Source organism: Thalassophryne amazonica, chromosome 9 (genome assembly GCF_902500255.1).
Source record: "Thalassophryne amazonica chromosome 9, fThaAma1.1, whole genome shotgun sequence".
NCBI lineage: Eukaryota > Metazoa > Chordata > Actinopteri > Batrachoidiformes > Batrachoididae > Thalassophryne > Thalassophryne amazonica.
In genome coordinates, this window is record NC_047111.1 from 11,238,664 (window position 1) to 11,255,206 (window position 16,543).

The following is a 16,543-nucleotide window of genomic DNA, read 5'->3' on the forward strand; positions in this document are numbered from 1 at the left end:
GACAGGGTGCTGGTATTAAGATGAGGTGTGGTCTGACAGGGTGCTGGTGTTAGGATGAGGCGTGGTCTGACACTGCTGGTGTTAGGATGAGGCGTGGTCTGACACGGTGCTGGTATTAAGATGAGGCGTGGTCTGACACGGTGCTGGTATTAAGATGAGGCGTGGTCTGACACGGTGCTGGTGTTAGGATGAGGCGTGGTCTGACACGGTGCTGGTGTTAGGATGAGGCGTGGTCTGACACTGTGCTGGTATAAAGATGAGGCGTGGTCTGACACTGTGCTGGTATAAAGATGAGGCGTGGTCTGACACTGTGCTGGTGTTAGGATGAGGCGTGGTCTGACACGGTATTGGTATTAAGATGAGGCGTGGTCTGACACTGTGCTGGTGTTAGGATGAGGCGTGGTCTGACACGGTATTGGTATTAAGATGAGGCGTGGTCTGACACTGTGCTGGTGTTAGGATGAGGCGTGGTCTGACACTGTGCTGGTGTTAGGATGAGGCGTGGTCTGACACGGTATTGGTATTAAGATGAGGCGTGGTCTGACACGGTATTGGTATTAAGATGAGGCGTGGTCTGACACGGTGCTGGTATTAAGATGAGGCGTGGTCTGACACTGTGCTGGTCTTAGGATGAGGCGTGGTCTGACACTGTGCTGGTGTTAGGATGAGGCATGGTGAGACATGGTGCTGGTGTTAAGATCTGGTGTGGTCTGACACGATGCTGATATTAGGATGAGGCGTGGTCTGACACTGCTGGTGTTAGGATGAGGCGCAGTCTGACAAGGTGCTGGTGTTAGGATGAGGCGTGGTCTAACAAGGTGCTGATGTTAGGATCAATCAATCAATTTTTTTTTTATATAGCGCCAAATCACAACAAACAGTTGCCCCAAGGCGCTTTATATTGTAAGGCAAGGCCATACAATAATTATGTAAAACCCCAACGGTCAAAACAACCCCCTGTGAGCAAGCACTTGGCTACAGTGGGAAGGAAAAACTCCCTTTTAACAGGAAGAAACCTCCAGCAGAACCAGGCTCAGGGAGGGGCAGTCTTCTGCTGGGACTGGTTGGGGCTGAGGGAGAGAACCAGGAAAAAGACATGCTGTGGAGGGGAGCAGAGATCGATCACTAATTATTAAATGCAGAGTGGTGCATACAGAGCAAAAAGAGAAAGACACAGTGCATCATGGGAACCCCCCAGCAGTCTACGTCTATAGCAGCATAACGAAGGGATGGTTCAGGGTCACCCGATCCAGCCCTAAGTATAAGCTTTAGCAAAAAGGAAAGTTTTAAGCCTAATCTTAAAAGTAGAGAGGGTGTCTGTCTCCCTGATCTGAATTGGGAGCTGGTTCCACAGGAGAGGAGCCTGAAAGCTGAAGGCTCTGCCTCCCATTCTACTCTTACAAACCCTAGGAACTACAAGTAAGCCTGCAGTCTGAGAGCGAAGCGCTCTATTGGGATGATATGGTACTACGAGGTCCCTAAGATAAGATGGGACCTGATTATTCAAAACCTTATAAGTAAGAAGAAGAATTTTAAATTCTATTCTAGAATTAACAGGAAGCCAATGAAGAGAGGCCAATATGGGTGAGATATGCTCTCTCCTTCTAGTCCCCGTCAGTACTCTAGCTGCAGCATTTTGAATTAACTGAAGGCTTTTTAGGGAACTTTTAGGACAACCTGATAATAATGAATTACAATAGTCCAGCCTAGAGGAAATAAATGCATGAATTAGTTTTTCAGCATCACTCTGAGACAAGACCTTTCTGATTTTAGAGATATTGCGTAAATGCAAAAAAGCAGTCCTACATATTTGTTTAATATGCGCTTTGAATGACATATCCTGATCAAAAATGACTCCAAGATTTCTCACAGTATTACTAGAGGCCAGGGCAATGCCATCCAGAGTAAGGATCTGGTTAGACACCATGTTTCTAAGATTTGTGGGGCCAAGTACAATAACTTCAGTTTTATCTGAGTTTAAAAGCAGGAAATTAGAGGTCATCCATGTCTTTATGTCTGTAAGACAATCCTGCAGTTTAGCTAATTGGTGTGTGTCCTCTGGCTTCATGGATAGATAAAGCTGGGTATCATCTGCGTAACAATGAAAATTTAAGCAATACCGTCTAATAATACTAGCTAAGGGAAGCATGTATAAAGTGAATAAAATTGGTCCTAGCACAGAACCTTGTGGAACTCCATATTTAACCCTAGTCTGTGAAGAAGATTCCCCATGTACATGAACAAATTGTAATCTATTAGACAAATATGATTCAAACCACCGCAGCGCAGTGCCTTTAATACCTATGGCATGCTCTAATCTCTGTAATAAAATTTTATGGTCAACAGTATCAAAAGCAGCACTGAGGTCTAACAGAACAAGCACAGAGATGAGTCCACTGTCCGAGGCCATAAGAAGATCATTTGTAACCTTCACTAATGCTGTTTCTGTACTATGATGAATTCTAAAACCTGACTGAAACTCTTCAAATAGACCATTCCTCTGCAGATGATCAGTTAGCTGTTTTACAACTACCCTTTCAAGAATTTTTGAGAGAAAAGGAAGGTTGGAGATTGGCCTATAATTAGCTAAGATAGCTGGGTCAAGTGATGGCTTTTTAAGTAATGGTTTAATTACTGCCACCTGTGGTACATAGCCAACTAACAAAGATAGATTGATCATATTTAAGATCGAATCATTAAATAATGGTAGGGCTTCCTTGAGCAGCCTGGTAGGAATGGGGTCTAATAGACATGTTGATGGTTTGGATGAAGTAACTAATGAAAATAACTCAGACAGAACAATCTGAGGGAAAGAGTCTAACCAAATACCGGCATCACTGAAAGCAGCCAAAGATAACGATACGTCTTTGGGATGGTTATGAGTAATTTTTTCTCTAATAGTTAAAATTTTATTAGCAAAGAAAGTCATGAAGTCATTACTAGTTAAAGTTAAAGGAATACTTGGCTCAATAGAGCTCTGACTCTTTGTCAGCCTGGCTACAGTGCTGAAAAGAAACCTGGGGTTGTTCTTATTTTCTTCAGTTAGTGATGAGTAGTAAGATGTCCTAGCTTTACGGAGGGCTTTTTTATAGAGCAACAGACTCTTTTTCCAGGCTAAGTGAAGATCTTCTAAATTAGTGAGACGCCATTTCCTCTCCAACTTACGGGTTATCTGCTTTAAGCTGCGAGTTTGTGAGTTATACCACGGAGTCAGGCACTTCTGATTTAAAGCTCTCTTTTTCAGAGGAGCTACAGCATCCAAAGTTGTCTTCAATGAGGATGTAAAACTATTGACGAGATACTCTATCTCACTTACAGAGTTTAGGTAGCTACTCTGCACTGTGTTGGTATATGGCATTAGAGAACATAAAGAAGGAATCATATCCTTAAACGTAGTTACAGCGCTTTCTGAAAGACTTCTAGTGTAATGAAACTTATTCCCCACTGCTGGGTAGTCCATCAGAGTAAATGTAAATGTTATTAAGAAATGATCAGACAGCAGGGAGTTTTCAGGGAATACTGTTAAGTCTTCTATTTCCATACCATAAGTCAGAACATAAGATATGATTAAAGTGGTGGGTGGACTCATTTACTTTTTGAGCAAAGCCAATAGAGTCTAATAATAGATTAAATGCAGTGTTGAGGCTGTCATTCTCAGCATCTGTGTGGATGTTAAAATCGCCCACTATAATTATCTTATCTGAGCTAAGCACTAAGTCAGACAAAAGGTCTGAAAATTCACAGAGAAACTCACAGTAACGACCAGGTGGACGATAGATAATAACAAATAAAACTGGTTTTTGGGACTTCCAATTTGGATGGACAAGACTAAGAGTCAAGCTTTCAAATGAATTAAAGCTCTGTCTGGGTTTTTGATTAATTAATAAGCTGGAATGGAAGATTGCTGCTAATCCTCCGCCCCGGCCCGTGCTACGAGCATTCTGACAGTTAGTGTGACTCGGGGGTGTTGACTCATTTAAACTAACATATTCATCCTGCTGTAACCAGGTTTCTGTAAGGCAGAATAAATCAATATGTTGATCAATTATTATATCATTTACCAACAGGGACTTAGAAGAGAGAGACCTAATGTTTAATAGACCACATTTAACTGTTTTAGTCTGTGGTGCAGTTGAAGGTGCTATATTATTTTTTCTTTTTGAATTTTTATGCTTAAATAGATTTTTGCTGGTTATTGGTAGTCTGGGAGCAGGCACCGTCTCTACGGGGATGGGGTAATGAGGGGATGGCAGGGGGAGAGAAGCTGCAGAGAGGTGTGTAAGACTACAACTCTGCTTCCTGGTCCCAACCCTGGATAGTCACGGTTTGGAGGATTTAAGAAAATTGGCCAGATTTCTAGAAATGAGAGCTGCTCCATCCAAAGTGGGATGGGTGCCGTCTCTCCTAACAAGACCAGGTTTTCCCCAGAAGCTTTGCCAATTATCTATGAAGCCCACCTCATTTTTTGGACACCACTCAGACAGACAGCAATTCAGGGAGAACATGCGGCTAAACATGTCACTCCCGGTCAGGATGAGGCGTGGTCTGACACGGTGCTGTTATTAAGATGAGGCGTGGTCTGACACGTTGCTGGTGTTAGCATGAGGCGTGGTCAGACACGGTGCTGGTATTAGGATGAGGCATGGTCAGACAGGGTGCTGGTATTAAGATGAAGCATGGTCTGACACGGTGCTGGTGGTAGGTTGAGGCGTGGTCTGACATGGTGCTGGTGTTAGGATGAGGCGTGGTCTGACATGGTGCTGGTATTCGGATGAGGCGTGGTCTGACAGGGTGCTGGTATTAAGATGAGGTGTGGTCTGACACTGTGCTGGGGTTAGGATGAGGCGTGGTCTGACACTGTGCTGGGGTTAGGATGATGCGTGGTCTGACACGGTGCTGGTATTAAGATGAGGCGTGGTCTGACACGGTGCTGGTATTAAGATGAGGCGTGGTCTGACACGGTGCTGGTATTAACATGAGGTGTGGTCTGACACGGTGCTCGTGTTAGGATGAGGCGTGGTCTGACACGGTGCTCGTGTTAGGATGAGGCGTGGTCTGACACGGTGCTGGTATTAAGATGAGGCGTGGTCTGACACGGTGCTGGTATTAAGATGAGGCGTGGTCTGACACGGTGCTGGTATTAAGATGAGGCGTGGTCTGACGCGGTGCTGGTATTAAGATGAGGCGTGGTCTGACGCGGTGCTGGTGTTAGGATAAGGCATGGTCTGACACAGTGCTGGTATTAAGATGAGGCATGGTCTGACACCGTGCTGGTGTTAGGATGAGGCATGGTCTGACACCGTGCTGGTGTTAGGATGAGGCATGGTCTGACTCTGTCCTTGTATTAAGATGAGGTGTGGTCAGACACAGTATTAAGATGATGCGTGGTCTGACACGGTGCTGGTGGTAGGTTGAGGCATGGTCTGACACGGTGCTGGTATTAAGGTGAGGTGTGGTCTGACATGGTGCTGGTGTTAGGATGAGGCGTGGTCAGATGCGGTGCTGGTGGTAGGTTGAGGAGTGGTGAGACGCGTTGCTGGTGGTAGGTTGAGGCGTGGTCAGACACGGTGCTGGTGGTAGGTTGATGCGTGGTCAGACACGGTTCTGGTGGTAGGTTGAGGAGTGGTCTGACACGACTTGATTTTCCTTTATGAATCATTGGTTGTCTGGATCAGCAATTTCAGTTAAATATATCATATAGCAGACAAACACACTGATATTTGAGAAGTGAAATGAAGTTCATAGGATTTACAGAAAGTGTGCAATAATTCTTTAAACAAAATTAGGCAGGTGCATAAAAAATACATCAATATTTAGTAGATCTTCCTTTTGCAAAAATAACGGCCTCGAAATGCTTCCTATAGCTTCCAATGAGAGTCTGGATTCTGGTTGAAGGTATTTTGGACCATTCTTTACAGCACATCTCAGGTTTGTTGGTTTCCGAGCATGGACAGCCCACTTAATATCACAACACAGATTTTCAATAATATTCAGGTCTGGGGACTGAGATGGCCATTCCAGAACGTTGTACTTGTTCCTCTGCATGAATGTGTTGTGTGGGCCGCTGAAGAGGAGGTACTGCTGGCCCACCACCACCAGAGGACACCCTGCCTGGAGTGCGGGCTCCAGGCACCAGAGGGCGCTGCCGCCTCACAGGAGCAGCCGGGGTGACAGCTGACACTCATCACCTGTGACAGCTGTCACCACTCATCTGATCTGCATCGGTATATCAGCAAGACGTCATCTCCACCTCTTTGCCGAGATATCGTTCTACCTGAAAGGTAATATCCTCAGCCTGACTGCTTGATAGAAAGCCCTTTTTGTGATTTTTGTGAGTGATAACAGACTTTTTCTCCAACGAGAGGTGGAGGTAGCTTCCCTGCCGTGCAGATTGCTGGGTGCAGACGCACCCACGTTTAATTGTGTTTTTGTTCCTCGCCAGCAGTACCAGGTCCGACACGCGGAGGCAGTGGCCACCTGGGAGTTCGGGACTTGGCGGCTCCAGTATTCCCGGGGTCTGGTGGCGGAGGAAATCGTGTGGTTCCGGTTCTGCTTTGGACAGGCGTCTCCTATCTTCGAGCCTGCCCACACGACACCTTGTAATTTGACCTCTGATCTATTGTGTAATCTGTTGTGTTTGTTGTGCACGTTCGCAACAGTAAAGTGTTGTTATTTGACCTATTCCATTGTCCGTTCATTTGCGCCCCCTGTTGTGGGTCCGTGTACTTACACTTTCCCAACAGAATGCCTTAGTAGATTTTGAGCAGTTTTTAGGGTCGTTGTCTTGTTGAAAGATCCAGCCCCGGCACAACTTCAACTTTGTCACTGATTCATGAAAATTATTCTCAAGAATCTGCTGATATTGACTGGAATCCATGTGACCCTCAACTTTAACAAGATTCCCAGTACCTGCACTGGCCACACAGCCCCACAGCATGATGGAACCACCTCCAAATTTTACTGTAGGTAGCAAGTGTTTTTCTTGGAATGCCGTGTTCTTTTTCTGCCGTGCATACCGTCCCTTGTTATCTCCAAATAACTCAATTTTAGTTTCATCAGTCCACAGCACCTTATTCCAAAATGAAGCTGGGTTGTTCAAATGTGCTTTAGCATACCTCAAGTGACTCTGTTTGTGGCGTCTACGCAGAAAAGGCTTCCTCTGCATTACAGCATCATACATCATCTCTTTGTGCAAAGTGCGCTGTATAGTTGAACGATGCACAGAGACACTGTCTGCAGCAAGATCATGTTGTAGGTCTTTGGAGCAGGTCTGTGGGTTGACTGACTGTTCTCACCATCCTTCACTTCAGCTTATCTGAGAATTTTCTTGGCCTGCCACTTCGGGCCTTAAGTAGTACTGTGCCTGTGGTCTTCCATTTCCTCACTAAGTTCCTCACACTGGAAACTGACAGCTGAAATCTCTGAGACAGCTTTTTGTATCCTTCTCCTAAACCATGATGTTGAACAATCTTTGTTTTCAGGTCATTTGAGAGTTGTTTAGAGGCTCCCATGTTGCCACTCGTTAGAAAAGATGCAAATACGGGACACATTTGTAAATGGCCACCTTAAATACCCTTTCTCATGATTGGATTCACCTGTGTAAGGAGGTCAAGGGTCAGTGAGCTTACCAAACCAATTTTGTGTTCCAATAATTAGTGCTAAATGTATTCAAATCAATAAAATGACAAGGGTGCCCAAATTTATGCACCTGCCTAATTTTGTTTAAATAATTATTACGCACTTTCTGTAAATACTCGAAACTTCATTTCACTTCTCAAATATCACTGTGTTTGTCTGCTATATGATATATTTAACTGAAATTTCTGATCCAGACAACCAATGATTTATCAAGGAAAATCGTGAAAATTATCAGGGTGCCCAAACTTTTACATACAACTGTATATATGTAGATATACTAAATAATTATTCAATAGATATTATAAATACTGGAATGTGTAACTAAAGGTGCCAAACAGTGCAAACAGTTCAAATGTAAACATGTACATAGTGTGGGGGTGGGGGCGATACTGAGAGTTCAGGAGTCTTATTCCAGTGGGGATGAAGCGTTTGCAGAACCTGGATGTTCTTCTCGCCGTTTATTGTGAAAACATGGTGGTTGGTGGTTGTGTAATTTGTCAGGGTGTCGAGGTCAAGGGTCAGAGTGTGTGGAGGTTAATTGTCTGGATTAATCTGCTGTAATCTCTGTGCACTGTGATCACTGCAATAATCTGACTTCATCTGTCCTCCTTTCTCTCTGTCTCTGTCTGCCTGTCTGTCAGTGTTTTGCTGTGCGCTCCCTCGGCTGGTTGCAGGTAGAGGAGGACGACCTGTCTCCTGGACGCAGCAGTCTTGCTGTCAGTAATGCTATCCAGCAGCTGTCTCACTGCAGCAGCCCTGAGAAGAGAGACAGGCAGGGGGCGTGGGGAGAAGTGAGACATCTACATATCTCACCTCTGTCTGTCTGCCCGTCTGTCTGTATATTTACTCATCTGTGTATCTGTCTGTCTGTCTTTGTATTTCTATTTGTCTGTCTCTCTCTATATGTACCAATTTCATTTTTTCAATTTATTTTCATTTATTTAGCACCAAATCACAACAGAGTTGCCTCAAGGCACTTCACACAAGTAAGGTCTAACCTTACTAACCCCCAGAGTAACAGTGGTAAGAAAAAAACTCCCTCTGAGGAAGAAACCTCAAGCAGACCAGACTCAAAGGGGTGACCCTCTGCTTGGGCCATGATACAGACATAAATTACAGAACAATTCACAAAACGCATATACAGGAAGTGCTGTTGGTGCACAGGACAGGAGGGTCTCCAGCACAAATACCACACCCATCTCTGGATGGAGCTACACCTTAAACAGAGAGAAAAAACAGAATCAGGCATCAGAAAGACAAGAAATACAGTATAATTTATCAGCATTAAACAAGAAAAACATGAAATACTGGCCACTAGCCCTAAGCTTCACTAAAAGACCCAGAATTTAGGTAAAGTTGAGGCCGCAGCACGCTCCGTTTACTAATAAAATGAATTAAAATTAGTAAAAAGCGTACGAAAGGGAAAATAAGTGCGTCTTAAGTCTGGACTTGAAAGTCTCCACAGAATCTAACTCTTTTATTGATGCAGGGAGATCATTCCACAGAACAGGGGCACGATAAGAGAAAGCTCTGTGACCCGCAGACTTCTTATTCACCCTAGGGACACAAAGTAGTCCTGCACCGTGAGAACACAAAGCCCAGGCTGGTACAATTAGGTCAGCTAGGTAGGGAGGTGTCAGTCCATAAACAATTTTATAGGCTAGTAGCAGAACCTTAAAATCTGATCTCACTGGGACAGGAAGCCAGTGAAGAGACGCCAAAATGGGTGTAATGTGGTCAAACTTTCTGCTTCGTGTCAAAAGTCTGGCTGCAGCATTTTGAACCAATTGAAGAGCCCTAATGCTGGACTGTGTTAAACCAGAAAATAGAACATTGCAGTAGTCCTATCTAGAAGAGATACAGTGAGGAAAATAAGTATTTGAACACGCTGCGGTTTTACAAGTTCTCCCAATTAGAAATCATGGAGGGGTCTGAAATTTTCATCTTAGCTGCATGTCCACTGTGAGAGACATGATCTCAAAAACAATCCGGAAATCACAATGTATGATTTTTTTAATAATTTATTTGTATGTTACTGCTGCAAATAAGTATTTGAACACCTGTGAAAACCAGAGTTTGGAGTTTCAGCTCCCTCCAAAGATTTTCTATTGAGTTCAGGTCTGGAGACTGGCCAGGCCACTCCAGGACCTTGAAATGCTTCTTACAGAGCCCCTCCTTAGTTGCCCTGGCTGTGTGTTTGGGGTCATTGTCATGCTGGAAGACCCAGCCATGACCCATCTTCAATGCTCTTACTGAGGGAAGAAGGTTGTTTGCCAAAATCCCGCAATACATGACCCCATCCATCCTCCCTTCAATACGGTGCAGTCGTCCTGTCCCCTTTGCAGAAGACCACCGCCAGAGTATGATGTTTCCACCCCCATGCTTCATGGTTGGGATGGTTTTCTTGGGGTTGTTCTCATCCTCTAAACATGGTAAGTGGAGTTGATTGTAAAAAGCTCTATTCTGGTCTCATCTGACCACATGACCTTCTCCCATGCCTCCTCTGGATCATCCAGATGGTCACTGGTGAACTTCAGACGGGCCTGGACATGTCTTGGCTTGAGTAGGGGGACCTTGCTGCCCTGCAGGATTTTAAACCATGACAGCATCATGTGTTACTAATGTAATCTTTGTGACTGTGGTCCCAGCTCTCTTCAAGTCATTGATCAGGTCCTCCTGTGTAGTTCTGAGCTTTCTCAGAATCATCCTTACCCCACAAACTGAGATCTTGCATGGAATCCCAGACTGAGGGAGATTGACAGTCATCTTGTGTTTCTTCCACTTTCTAATAAATAATCATAACAGTTGTTGTCTTCTACCAAGCTGCTTGCCTGTTGTCCTGTAGTCCATCCCAGCCTTGTGCAGGTCTACAGTTTTGTCCCTGGTGTCCTTAGACAGCTCTTTGGTCTTTCTATAGTGGACAGATTGGAGTGTGATTGATTGATTGTGTGAACTGGTGTCTTTTGTACAGGTAACAAGTTCAAACAGGTGCAATTAATACAGGTAAAGAGTGCAGAATAAGAGGGCTTCTTAAAGAAAAATTAACAGGTCTGTGAGAGACAGAATTCTTGCTGGTTGGTAGGTGTTCAAATACTTATTTAATGCAATAAAATGCAAATTAATTATTTAAAAATCATACAATGTGATTTTCTGGATTTTTTTAGATTCTGTCTCTCACAGTTGAAGTGAACCTACGATACAAATTACAGACCTCTACATTCTTTGTAGGTGGGAAAACCTGCAAAACTGACAGGAGGTCAAATACTTATTTTCCCCACTGTATGTACCCTGTCTGTCTGTATGTATATGTACCCTGTCTGTCTGTCTGTATATGTATCGTGTCTGTCTGTATGTATATGTACCCTGTCTGTCTGTTTGTATATGTATCGTGTCTGTCTGTTTGTATATGTACCCTGTCTGTCTATCTGTCTGTCTGTATATGTACCCTGTCTGTCTGTCTGTCTGTCTGTATGTATATGTACCCTGTTTGTCTGTCTGTCTGTATATGTACCCTGTTTGTTTGTCTGTTTGTATATGTACCCTGTTTGTTTGTCTGTTTGTATATGTACCTTGTCTGTCTGTTTGTATATGTACCCTGTTTGTTTGTCTGTCTGTATATGTACCCTGTCTGTTTGTCTGTCTGTATATGTACCCTGTTTGTTTGTCTGTCTGTATATGTACCCTGTTTGTTTGTCTGTCTGTATATGTACCCTGTTTGTTTGTCTGTTTGTATATGTACCCTGTTTGTTTGTCTGTTTGTATATGTACCCTGTTTGTTTGTCTGTCTGTATATGTACCCTGTTTGTTTGTCTGTCTGTATATGTACCCTGTCTGTCTGTCTGTATATGTACCCTGTCTGTCTGTCTGTATGTATATGTACCCTGTTTGTTTGTCTGTTCGTATATGTACCCTGTCTGTTTGTCTGTTCGTATATGTACCCTGTCTGTTTGTCTGTCTGTATATGTACCCTGTCTGTTTGTCTGTCTGTATATGTACCCTCTCTGTCTGTTTGTATATGTACCCTGTCTGCCTGTCTGTTTGTATATGAACCCTGTCTGTCTGTATGTCTGTATATGTACCCCTGTCTGTCTATCTGTTTGTATATGTGCCCTGTCTGTCTGTCTGTATGTATGTATATGTGCCCTGTCTGTCTGTCTGTATGTATATGTACCCTGTATGTCTGTCTGTATATGAACCCTGTCTGTCTGTCTGTCTGTATGTATGTATATGTACCGTCTGTCTGTCTGTATGTATATGTACCCTGTCTGTCTGTATGTATGTATATGTACCCTGTCTGTCTGTATGTATGTATATGTACCCTGTCTGTCTGTCTGGATGTATATGTGCCCTGTCTGTCTGTCTGTCTGTTTGTATATGAATCCTGTCTGCCTGTCTGGATGTATATGTGCCCTGTCTGTCTGTCTGGATGTATATGTGCCCTGTCTGTCTGGATGTATATGTACCCTGTCTGTTTGTATATGTACCCTTGTCTGTCTGTCTGTCTGAATATGTACCCTTGTCTAACTGTTTGTATATGTACCCTGTCTGTCTGTCTGTCCGTATATGTACCCTTGTCTAACTGTTTGTATATGTACCCTTGTCTAACTGTTTGTATATGTACCCTTGTCTGTCTGTCTGAATATGTACCCTTGTCTGTCTGTCTGAATATGTACCCTTGTCTGTCTGTCTGAATATGTACCCTTGTCTGTCTGTATGTCTGAATATGTACCCTTGTCTGTCTGTATGTCTGAATATGTACCCTGTCTGTATGTATATGTACCCTGTCTGTCTGTATGTATGTATATGAATCCTGTCTGTTTGTATATGAATCCTGTCTGTTTGTATATGAATCCTGTCTGTTTGTATATGAATCCTGTCTGTCTGTCTGTTTGTATATGAATCCTGTCTGTCTGTTTATATATGTACCCTGTCTGTCTCTGTCGGTTTGTATATGAATCCTGTCTGTCTGTTTATATATGTACCCTGTCTGTCTCTGTCGGTTTGTATATGTACTCTGTATGTTTATGTACCCTGTCTGTCTCTGTCGGTTTGTATATGTACTCTGTATGTTTATGTACCCTGTCTGTATGTCGGTTTGTATATGTACTCTGTATGTTTATGTACCCTGTCTGTATGTCGGTTTGTATATGTACCCTGTTTCTCTGTATGTTTGTATATGTACCATGTCTGTCTGTCTGTATATGTACCCCGTCTGTCTGTTTGTATATGAATCCTGTCTGTTTCTCTGTATGTTTGTATATGTACCATGTCTGTCTGTCTGTATATGTACCCCGTCTGTCTGTTTGTATATGAATCCTGTCTGTCTCTGTCTTTCTCTATGTATATGTACCCCTGTCTGTCTGTCTATGTTTGTATATGTACCCCGTCTGTCTGTTTGTATATGTATGCTGCCTGTCTGTCTGTTTGTATATGTACCCTGTCTGCCTGCCTGCCTGCCTGTCTGTCAGCCAGCCGGTCAGTCTGTGTGTTTATGTACCCTGTCTGTCTGTATATGTACCCTGTCTGTCAGTCTGTATATTCACTTGTCTGTGTGTCTGTATATTTACCTGGCTGTCTGTATATTTACCTGTCTGGCTGTATATGTACCCTGTCTGGCTGTATATTTACCTGGCTGTCTGTATATTTACCTGTCTGGCTGTATATTTACCTGGCTGTCTGTATATTTACCTGTCTGGCTGTATATGTACCCTGGCTGTCTGTATATTTACCTGTCTGGCTGTATATGTACCCTGTCTGTCAGTCTGTATATTTGCTTGTCTGCGTGTCTGTATATTTACCCGTCTGTCTGTCTTCAGGGCCGGGAGATGATGCTGGTGCTGAAGAAAGACACTCTCACCCTGTTGGATCTGTTAGACCACACCCCTCTGCACTGTCAGCCAATCATCAACATCCGTGTTTGGGGTGTGGGCTGTAACAACGGCAGGTCAGCAATTATTAATGATTGATAGATTGAGGGGAGGGTCTAACTTTGTCTAAGCTAGGCTAACCGTGAATAAATTTAACTGCAAATGCTTTAAAAATGTGACTGCTAGCATTATGGCATTTTATGTTGCACTAATTCTGTCACTTTTTTTTAACTGCACCCCCTCTCCTCCTGGCAGAGACAGGTAACCCAGACTCACCTGAACCACACCCCCACACCCACAGTCTTTGAGCAGGTTACTTTGACCACACCCTGTGAGTGTTTTCTCTGTTGAATGAGCACCAGCATTTTATTTTTAACATCTGTGCACGTGTGCGTGTGTTTGTGCATGCTGCATTCAGGGACTTTGCCTTTGTAGCGGGTGATAAGGACAGCTGCATGCTGAAGTGCCACGTGTTCCGCTGCGATGCCCCTGCCAAAGCTATCGCTACGGCACTGCACAACATGTGCTCCAAGGTCAGTGCTTCAGTCCACCACGCGGCCTCCGAGACACCTCAAGAGTCACCACCAATTTTAAGGTTTCTCATCTCTGCTACTGATCCATCTGATCCAAGCGCTTTACAACCCCAATTCCAGTGAAGTTGGGACATTGTGTAAAATGTAAATAAAAACAGAATACGATTTGAAAATGCTCTTCAACCTATATTCAATTGAATACACCACAAAGACAAGCTATTTCAGAATCTGGAGAACTTTCTACACATAAGCAGCAAGGCCAAAAACCAACATTGAATGGCCGTGACCTTCGATCCCTCAGGCAGCACTGCATTAAAAACCGACATTATTGTGTAAAGGATCTTACCGCATGGGCTCAGGAACACTTCAGAAAACCATTGTCAGTTAACACAGTTTGTCGTTACATCTACAAGTGCGAGTTAAAACTCTACCATGCAAAGTACATCAACAACATCCAGAAACGCCGCTGCCTTCTCTGTAATTTGAAATGGACAGACACAAAGTGGAAAAGTGTGCTGTGGTCTGATGAGTCCACATTTCAAATTGTTTTTGGAAATCATGGACATCGTGTCCTCTGGACAAAAAAGGAAAAAGGCCATTCAGATTGTTACCAGTGCAAAGTTCAAATGCCAGCATCTGTGATGGCATGGGGGTGTGTTAGTGCCCATGGCATGGACAACTTACACATCTGTGATGGCACCATCAATGCTGAAAGGTACATCCAGGTTTTGGAGCAACACATGCTGCCATCTTTTTCAGGGACGCACTAATTCTGCTTATTTACCCTGCTTATTTTAGCAAGACAATGCCAAGCCACATTCTGCACGTGTTACAACAGCGTGGCTTCGTAGTAAAAGGGTGCGGGTACTATGCTGGCCTGCCTGCAGTCCAGACCTGTCACCCATTGAAAATGTGTGGTGCATTATAAAGAGCAAAATACGACAACAGAGACCCCGGACTGTTGAACAACTGAAGTCGTACATCAAACAAGAATGGGAAAGAATTCCACCTACAAAGCTTCAACAATTAGTGTCCTCAGTTCCCAAATGCTTATTGAGTGTTGTTAGCAAGGAAGGTGATGTAACACAGTGGTAAACATATCACTGTCCCAGCTTTTTTGAAACGTGTTGCAGGCATCCATTTCAAAATCAGCAAATATTTGCACAAAAACAATAAAGTTTATCAGTTTGAACATTAAATATCTTGTCTTTGTGGTGTATTCAATTGAATATAGGTTGAAGAGGATTTGAAAATCATTATATTCTGTTTTTTACTCACATTTTAGTACACAACGTCCCAACTTCAATGGAATTGGAGCTGTACAATGTTAGGGAAATGCCAGCATGTTTTACTGTAGACATCGTGATTTACTCTTGAACTCGACATCACTGAAACACACACACACACACATACAAACCATCCGGTCCCAGACTGCACCTTGGAATCTTGTCTCTGAACATAAGAACAGGATTGGTAACTTTTTTTATGTAAGTTGAAGAGTTTTCTTTGTTGCGAGTCGTTACAGTTTGTGGACTTTGGTCTGCAGATGATGTCAGAAAAGGTGCTGATGAGACCGACACATTCTCAGACGATGGAGAGCAGCTCACCTGAAGACCTGCCCAGACAAGGTGGCCACGCCCACACCACGACATCACCACATCATCACATAGACCTGTGTGTGTGTGTGTGTGTGTTTTTGATTGTTTGTTTGTTTGTGTGTCATTATTTTTGTTTTTTTGCAGTTGAAGTTCTGGAAGTGGCGCGCCAGCAGGTCCAGAGGTTTGAGGTCCAGTACATCGGAAACCTGCCAGTGTCCAGAGCCATGGGTACGCTGGTGAAGAACACTCCCAGCAAGCACCATTTTGGGGCTGGGCATTAACTTGACAACCTGTTGGTAATTCACCCCACCACGCTTGACTGACTGTAGTCGTCTTGTTGTGCAGGTATGGAGGTGCTGAACAAAGCCATCGAAAGTATCATGAACTCGACAGACAGGGATGACTGGGAACCGGCCGTCATCCACATACGTGATAACGTCCTGTCGCTGTGCAAAGGACACGTAAGGTTCTGAGTGAGCGTCGACCAAATCCTTCACAGCCCAGTGAAGCTGGACTGGAGCATGTGTTCCTGCAGGCTGCAGCTGGGTTGAACCGGGTCCATCAATGGTTCTGATGTCAGTGCTGCTCTTTGTGTCCACTTTAACTGGGTGGGACTGAACCCCATGCGATGATGTCATCACTGTCGGGGTTGTGGTGTCAGTCAGACAAGAAGGGTGTGATTGGGACAGGACCTGGTACCTGGGCTACTGTGGGAGTACGACTGTGTACTGGTGGGTGTGTCCATCTCTGTAGGTGTCAGTTTAATTTCACCTTGAGTTTATGAGGGTTTCAGCCCCGCCCCCTCATGTGACCGGGTCCTGAGAGTCGGGTTCTGCTTTGCGAGGTGTCACACCACGTCACGCTGCGAGTCCACGGGACTTAAATCAGCAGCCCTCCAGTCATTCTT

General features: G+C 44.0%; 1 protein-coding gene across 3 annotated transcripts in view; it reads left to right on the forward strand.

Annotated features, from left to right (window-relative positions):
* Window positions 1–16,543, forward strand: part of apbb3 (amyloid beta (A4) precursor protein-binding, family B, member 3) — a 45,459-nt gene that overhangs the window by 21,926 nt on the left and 6,990 nt on the right. The window contains exons 5-11 of one of the 3 annotated variants that reach the window (XM_034177566.1): window positions 8,280–8,429; window positions 13,455–13,582; window positions 13,761–13,766; window positions 13,924–14,038; window positions 15,585–15,666; window positions 15,781–15,864; window positions 15,982–16,097. In XM_034177566.1, coding sequence (XP_034033457.1) covers window positions 8,280–8,429; window positions 13,455–13,582; window positions 13,761–13,766; window positions 13,924–14,038; window positions 15,585–15,666; window positions 15,781–15,864; window positions 15,982–16,097 — 681 coding nt within the window. The remainder of the gene's footprint in view (window positions 1–8,279; window positions 8,430–13,454; window positions 13,583–13,760; window positions 13,767–13,923; window positions 14,039–15,584; window positions 15,667–15,780; window positions 15,865–15,981; window positions 16,098–16,543) is intronic. The other 2 variants (XM_034177567.1, XM_034177568.1) reach the window with 2 other exon arrangements.